The sequence below is a fragment of the Megalobrama amblycephala genome, linkage group LG21 (assembly GCF_018812025.1).
Source record: "Megalobrama amblycephala isolate DHTTF-2021 linkage group LG21, ASM1881202v1, whole genome shotgun sequence".
Lineage (NCBI taxonomy): Eukaryota > Metazoa > Chordata > Actinopteri > Cypriniformes > Xenocyprididae > Megalobrama > Megalobrama amblycephala.
In genome coordinates this window covers 2,662,414-2,669,975 of record NC_063064.1, presented here as the reverse complement: position 1 = coordinate 2,669,975, position 7,562 = coordinate 2,662,414, and the positions used below count along the sequence as shown (strand labels likewise).

Sequence of the window (7,562 nt, the reverse complement as noted above, 5' to 3'; positions counted from 1 at the left end):
AAGCAGGACATAGTGTGTACCATTTCTACAATACTGTGACACAGAAAGTGGAAGGTCAGCCTCATGGAAAAGGGGTAAGGGTGCGGGGAAGAAGGGGAAGGGGACAAAACGGGGGAAGAGGAAGAAGAGGCCAATAGGCAGATCCCTGATGAAATCAGGGCTACAATTGTGGATCATGTTGTCAATCACGGCCTCACAATGGCTGAGGCTGGTCGAAGGGTGCAGCCAAATGTTGGGAGAACCACTGTAAATTCAATTATTCAAACATTTCGTTGGGAGAACAGGTGTGTATAAATGGACAGTAATTCAGCACTAAACAATCTGCACTGCACTACTGTCATTCGTGTCATACATGAAGCTTGCAGTGGGACAAGAACTTGTCACTGTACATTTTACATTTAGACGTACAGCTTTACTGCATCACACATTTAGTGTATTGTAGTGTACAGTAGTGTTACAGTAAAGATTTGCCATATGTACTGCAATATTGTTTACAGTTGTGCACAGCTCTACCCAAAGGGAGTTTATGTTTGTTGCAAATAAGGGTGTATTTTTTCTTTTGCACAATTCTGTGAACAAATTAGAATTGCAAAGAGCATATGCAGTAAAAATGTGAAACATACATATTCAGTGTCTTGTACTCAGTTACCTCACTAAATACAGTAATGTGTAACTTTACTGTATTTTTCAAATGGCTGTGCAAATAGTATATAGTGCGGTCTTGAGCATTTTCAGGTAGTGTCACCAAGATCTGACTTTTTTGCATTGGAAAACATTGACAGAGTAAACTGTCATAATGAAAACATGATAAAGCCATTTGACTATCTTGTTCATAAACAATGGTGTCAGGACTTTTCATCTTGATGACACTGACACTTTCATTGACACGAATACTTGCTTTTGAGGAATGACCTATCCATTTTGAGCAAGTGACACGCTTTTGCAGGTTATCAACTAGGTTTTGCAGTTTGTACTAATTGTTTTGAGAACTGCATTAACTGTTGTGCAAATGTAAATAGTGATGTGAGAAATGCACCAAAGCGACTGAGAAAAACTGTAATGATGTCTTTTACAACCTTTCTGGGCCTTGAAATTGGTTATGACATTGTTCTCTATAGGGAGGTCAGAAATCTCCCAGATTGCATCAAAAATATCTTAATTTGAGTTCTGAAGATGAACAAACGTCTTGCGGGTTTGGAATGATATGAAGGTGAGTAATAAATTGACAGAAAATTCATTTATAACCCTTTTATATTAGGATTTAAATTACTTCCTGTAGGCCTATATACAGCAATGCGAACTGCTTTTAATTAGCTAAAACTGGTCATTAAAATTTCATTAGATGATGTCATAATGGCGAGTTCACTGATCTAATCAACAAAAATAGGTCAGTGGGCATTTTTGGGTGAACTATCCCTTTAACAAATTCAGGAAAATTGGAGTACAAATTCATCTTTATTCAATATTTAATTAGATACTTTTTTACATTACATTTCCCCCCCCCCTAATTTCATTAATAGGAGCAATCAACATGTCAGTAATTATGTTGCATTAAAAGTGCTTCTGTTGCACTGCAGAATACGGTTCTCGCATACAGGCTGAGTGATGAAAAAAAGACTTTATAATGCATCTTTGATAGGGTCAGTGGGGCAGCAGCACCTTCCCCCTACCAATGCAGTTGTGAAAACCCTTGGTCCCATCAGGGCCGACAGGCTGGCGCACAACCAGGACACTCGAAGACCTCACAATCTGATTGGGTGACAACAAGCTACCCATCTCAGGCTGAATGACCTGGGCGGCATATTTACGTCTCTGGACCCACGGGCTGCTCGTGAACCCCAAGTCATCTGGGGAGAGCTCATCCGAGCCCTTGTACCTGCTGAAGGAGGACGTACCAGCTGCAGTGGGCGTGCTGCTGAGAGGATGCGTGGCCAGAGGAGAGGTCACATGACTGCAAGGAAAAAGCTTGCGAGGCAGGAGGGGGCTTCCTACGGGACTGCACAGAGGATTCCTGTAAGGGTCAGAGCGGAAAGTCGATATCCGCGGGATGGCGAGAGGACTGCCGTAGAGGGCCTGTGGGCGGGAGACTCGGCGGTTGGGCCGGGGTGAGGCAGGGGCAAAATCAGACTCTGAAGAGCTGCAAACAGCCGAATCCTCCAAAGAATAAATGTACCGCCTGGCTTTTCTGTTAGGCTTTTTTAAACTGTCACTGTCAATACCTTCTTCCCACTCTTCCTCCACTAGGTTTTGGCTCCATCCTGGCTTACGGGTTCCACGGCTACCCAGCAGGACCACACAAATGCCCCTTCCTCCCTGCTGCTGCTCTTCTGCCTTCAGGGCCTCGTAGGCTTTGCGTGCGCCCTCTAGATACTCGTACTCCACCACAGCACACACTTTGCGCCCCAGTTCGAGGTGTTTCTTAGTATAGCGTTTCAACTCTACAGGGATCTCTTTTCCTGGACGCAGAATGCGGAGAGAAGAAATGGTGCCGTAGGGGGAAAACACCCGCATTGCGGCTTCCATGATGCCTAGCTGCTCCCCACCCGGTGACGCATTTAACTCATCCTTGACTGGGTCAACGCCATCCAAGAAGTTCCAGGCTAGAAGCAGCTTGCTTGTGGGAATGCACAGGAGCCAGTCGGGTACTGGAGTCCTTCGTCGCACCTTGGTACCAAGCTCATTCACTTCCAGCAGCGGAGAGGTTCTTGCAGCCGCCAGTGTGGTGCGCCAGTCTCGTGTGAGATCTCTAATCTACGACAAAACAATGAAAAGCACATTTCCTGATGATAACACTTCTACTCAGATCAAGATGATGTTGGTTAATTTAGGGTGCATTCACACTTGTCATGTTTGGTTAGATTAAAACGAACCCTGGTGCGATTGCTCTGTTAGTGCGGTTCATTTGAACATGTGTGAACGCTGCCATCTGAACCCTAGTGCGCACAGAGCCCGCTGAAAAAGATGGGTCTCAGTCCGCTTGCAAACTAACTCTGGTGAGGTTCAAATGAAATATGAATGCAACACGGACCAAAGAACTGTAAACAAACCAAAAACAGGAAGAAGAGACCCTAAAAAGGACAGAATCCTCACGCATATCGTTTTTTCTCATCATAGTCGTGAGTTTGCCCATGACAGATGCATCAGATGCGCGTCTCCACGCAGCAGATCGTTGTGTGTGACAGATGGATTCCCGCTGCTGTTTTGACTCCTTTACACATTTTATAAGCTCTTCAAGAGTTCCCAGCTGTCAAAAATACCATCATATGCAGGTGACGCACACACAACAAGCGCATTTATCTCGACACGCAGCATTGTTTTGGATGTCAAAATAGGCAATATGTCATAAAATCAGACTAATCAGGTTGTGTGACTTTAGGTTCGGTGATAAAATTGCCAATCTGAACGCTAATCGGACCAGGACTAAATGTTTTTTTGGTCCGGACCAAATGAACCAAATTACAAGTGTGAACGCAGCCTTAAATCTCACCTTTTTGAAAGATGTCAGTAGCTTCAAACTAACATAACCCATCTTGTTTCTCTGGACATGTTTAAGCAGAAAAGAATCATCTGATAGATTTTCATCAGAAAGGTAGTTCTCGAGCTGGGCAGCAATTTTTTGTGTCAAATCATCATTTGGAGGAATCCAGAGTTCACCCTCACAGAACTCCTCTTCAAAAACATCAGTCAGTTCAGTTGAACTCCTGAAAAAACAGTTGTTTAATACATGTATTTGGAATTAGCCTACGTTTTATTTTTAGGAAGCTGCCCTCAGTGAATATTAGTTTTTACACTTAAATAATTAGTTCACTTTCAAATGAAAATTAGCCCAAGCTTTACTCACCCTCAAGTCATCCTAGGTGACTTTCTTCTTTCTGGTGAACACAATCAGAGATATTTTAGGCCCCGTCCACACGGAGACGTGCTTTTGTGAATATGCACAAATTTTCTATCAGATAGGTTTATTTGACAAGTTGTAAGGAACACTTTCGAGTCCAACCTTTAGTGCACTGTAAAAAATGACCGTGATTTTAACAGTAAAAGACTGTAAAAATGCTGCGGTGAAAAACTGTCAATTGGTTTACAGAAAGTTTCTGTACTATATACAGTGAATAACTGTAATAGATCTAACGGTACATTTAATGTAATTTTACGGTAAAATACCGTTAAATTAACAGTTTTTGGAAGTGAAAAATAACAATTCATTGTAAAATTTACAGTGAAAAACCTGTAAATTGACATTCCCACAATTCCCTGCGTGACACTTCACATTTGATATATTTTCGTTGAAATAACTCTGTTTCTTCTTAGTTTTTCTCATTTTTTTTCTAATCAGTTATGTACATTAGGGTTTTATGTTACATCTAATGTTGTTAAATTAATGTTTATTGCATTTTTAAAATTTCATGCATGTTACCATGATGGTGTTTAGTGTGTGTGTGAATGACACTGTGTGCACCTTCTATATGTTAGTGTTGTCCTTCTCAGCTTGTGGAAAAGCTGCTTGTGATGAACTTTGATTCATCATGTGACTCTTATCACCACTGTGTTTGGTGACTGTCAGTGTATTATAAAGGTACAAAACATATTAGTACTTCATTAGGTTGGTAAATTAACATTATATCAGTTAATGAAATACGATATTTTACCATAAATTTAACAGATTTTTTTTTTTACATTGCTACTGTATTTTTTACGGTAAAGTTCTGGCAACCACAGCTGCTGGTTTTTTACCGTAAATTTTACTGGGATTTTTTTTACAGTAGTTTTACTCGCATTTTCGCAGTTTCCTCTATTAAATCCAGTCATGCAGCAGGTTCTTTTGCCACTCAGTCCAGCTGAGGGAGCGCGTTCCGGCGGGAAAGTGACGTCGATGCATACTCTCTATACGGTCATGTTTGCGGTCTAAACACCTCAATACGAGAGGCAACGCGAAACGAAAAGAAAAGTGAAATAAAACCATGTTTTAATGAAAAGTGGCGGAAATAATGGATGATGGGCACAGAATGCTAACAAAACTCAGACATTTACAATCACACACCCACCACAGGTGTAGCGTGCAAACTCAAAATACATGAGTTATATATAGGCTACCTCAGTTTAAATAGATTATTGTTTGGTGGTGGTGGTGTGGGTTTCATACATGTTTAGATAACTATAAAACAGTTAACATTCACTTTTCTTAAAAATATTTAGCTATCAGGGGCCGTATTCACAAAACATTTTATCTTACCACTAAGAGTTCTCCTAAATAGCAGTAAAAGTTCTTAGCTAAGAGTTTTCTCTTAAAACCTGTTCACAAAGCTGCTGAGACAAACTTTTACTAAGGAATAGACTGAAGTCTTAAGCTAAGAGTAAGGGCGGGGTTGACCTCGTTGCTATGGAGTATACACACAGTGATTGGCTGATGGGGAGGAGTTAGTGATTTAATCATAGAAATATTGTAGAATGATGTGTCATGTTTCCATATTAAAATAAAGGTTTTAAATACAAATGTTGCCATAGTCAAAATAAAATGTTGCTTATATATATATATATATATATATATATATATATATATATATATATATATATATATATATATATATATATATATATATTATATAACTCTATTCAATCATTTGTAAGTGTGAACTCATGAAAACCACAGGTAATCAGACAATATATTTATTTGTTAAAGATTTTTTTTTGGCGCCTCATTGTAGATTACATCTATAAATCAAAATGTATTGCATTTATGAAGAAAAAGTTCAGCACCCAAGGCTCCATCACTATTGCCTCAATGGTGTACAGTGTCTTTGGTGGATTTGGACTGTCTGTGATTTGGTCTTAGTGACTTAGGAGTCCTCTTGACTACTCCTAACGTTTCACAGACTTAGGAGCTAGTTTTAACGCTAAATGCTTAAATACTGAAATACTCTTAACAAAAATTTAGGACTCCTAAAATTAGGACTGACACACCCATTATTTTTAAGAGTTTCTCCTAAATCGGCAAGTTAGGAGCTACTTTTAGCCTTAAGATGTTTTGTGAATACCGCCCCAGATCTGTTTAAGTGCTTCAGTTTGTTTTCATATTATAATATATTAAAACAAATTGAAGCATTTAAACTGATATAATACTGTATATCAGTTTAAATACTTAAAGATTATATTTTATTATATTATATTATATTATATTATATTATATTATAAGCCTAATAAAAAATGATCTCACAAGGGGATTGTTTAGGGCTCCTTCCCACTAAAAATCTGGAAACCTTCTGGTATGGAAAATCTGGGAAATTCATAAGCAATAAACATGTAATTTTGATGGTTTAACACTGTCTGTTGCTTATAATTGACAGTAAGAAATTATAATTAAATTATTATTATAAATTATTATTATAAAAAAAAATAAGAATTGAACTGTCCAGCAGGAGATTTTTAAATTATTTTTTAATAGAATTTCTTGATAAAGGCTGGTACAGTAAGTTAACGCAACAATGTGAAAAAATCTCAAGTAACCTAAAATGTGCTTAATTTAGTGACTGAACTGCTTGTTTTCAAAAAACATAATTTAATATATCACCAAGTTACATCAAGGGTCAAATAAAATAAAAATGGCACATTAAAGTTAAAAGTTACAGTTGCGTGATAAAACCATTTTTTTTGTGTGTGTGTGTTTACATTCATTGTACAGGTCTGATATAAAGATGTTTTTGCTCAGGTGGCCAAAATGTGCGCTCAACATAGAAAAGTTTTGCTCAGCGAGAAAAAAAATTTGAGGGAACATTGCTCATAATCGTGATTCCTGTTCACTGCCTTTATAAAGCTCTGATGCGTCAGGATATTTATTAAAATATCACTTACTATGTTCATCAAAAATAAAGTAATATACACCTAGGATGGCTTGAGGGTGAATAAAGCTTGGGCTAATTTTCATTTGAAAGTGAACTAATCCTTTAATATAAAGAAAAAAAAAAAAAAGAAAAAAAAACTTAAAATCTACAACTTTTCAATTATCTAACCATTGTCTTACCCGTCCAAACTATCATTTAGCCCATCATCAGTGTATGAGAACAGCCCCTTTGATTGCTGAGTGTCTTCACAATGGAAGATGTCAGTAAAACCAGGTGAGGACATGCTGTTGACAAACTGTACATTGACAAAGGCTGAATTGTGTTCGATTAAACGTTTAAAAATACATATAATTAAACTGTAGTTGTTAAACTGCGTTGTAAACAGCCTACCTGACGACTTCCGTCTGCTTCCCCGTTTCCCGCCACACATCCCCTGAAAACAGGTGATCCCTTTTTAGAATACTGATTTAAACGTCCCTACGTCACAATTGAAAAAAGATGTCTATTGGGCGACGTCGTGCTTGTTATGTAACAAATCTTAAATTATTAGGAAGCGTAAATTCATAAGAAAAAAGGTTTAAAGACGTTTGTCAATATTCAAATGTTTTTAAAATACATTTTTTTTGTGATAAATTACTTGAGATTAAATATTACATATAATGCACATGCGCACTGAACGCGTATCGCCGATTGTAAGCATAAATAGTTGTACTGAAAAAAAAAAAA

General features: G+C 38.0%; 1 protein-coding gene across 2 annotated transcripts; it reads right to left on the bottom strand.

Annotated features, from left to right (window-relative positions):
- Positions 1–1,436: 1,436 nt before the first annotated feature.
- Positions 1,437–7,343, bottom strand: larp6b (La ribonucleoprotein 6, translational regulator b). Of its 2 annotated transcripts, none has more exons than XM_048173358.1 (4): positions 7,227–7,343; positions 7,016–7,131; positions 3,488–3,701; positions 1,437–2,751 (listed from the first exon to the last, which is right to left on the bottom strand). In XM_048173358.1, the coding sequence occupies exons 2-4, from the start codon at positions 7,117–7,119 to the stop codon at positions 1,642–1,644; spliced, it is 1,428 nt and encodes a 475-aa protein (XP_048029315.1). In that variant the 5' UTR covers positions 7,120–7,131; positions 7,227–7,343; the 3' UTR covers positions 1,437–1,641. The 2 variants fall into 2 exon arrangements, with proteins under 2 accessions (XP_048029315.1, XP_048029316.1); XM_048173359.1 differs by having other exon boundaries at positions 7,016–7,120; positions 7,227–7,292.
- Between the last annotated feature and the right edge of the window lie 219 nt (positions 7,344–7,562).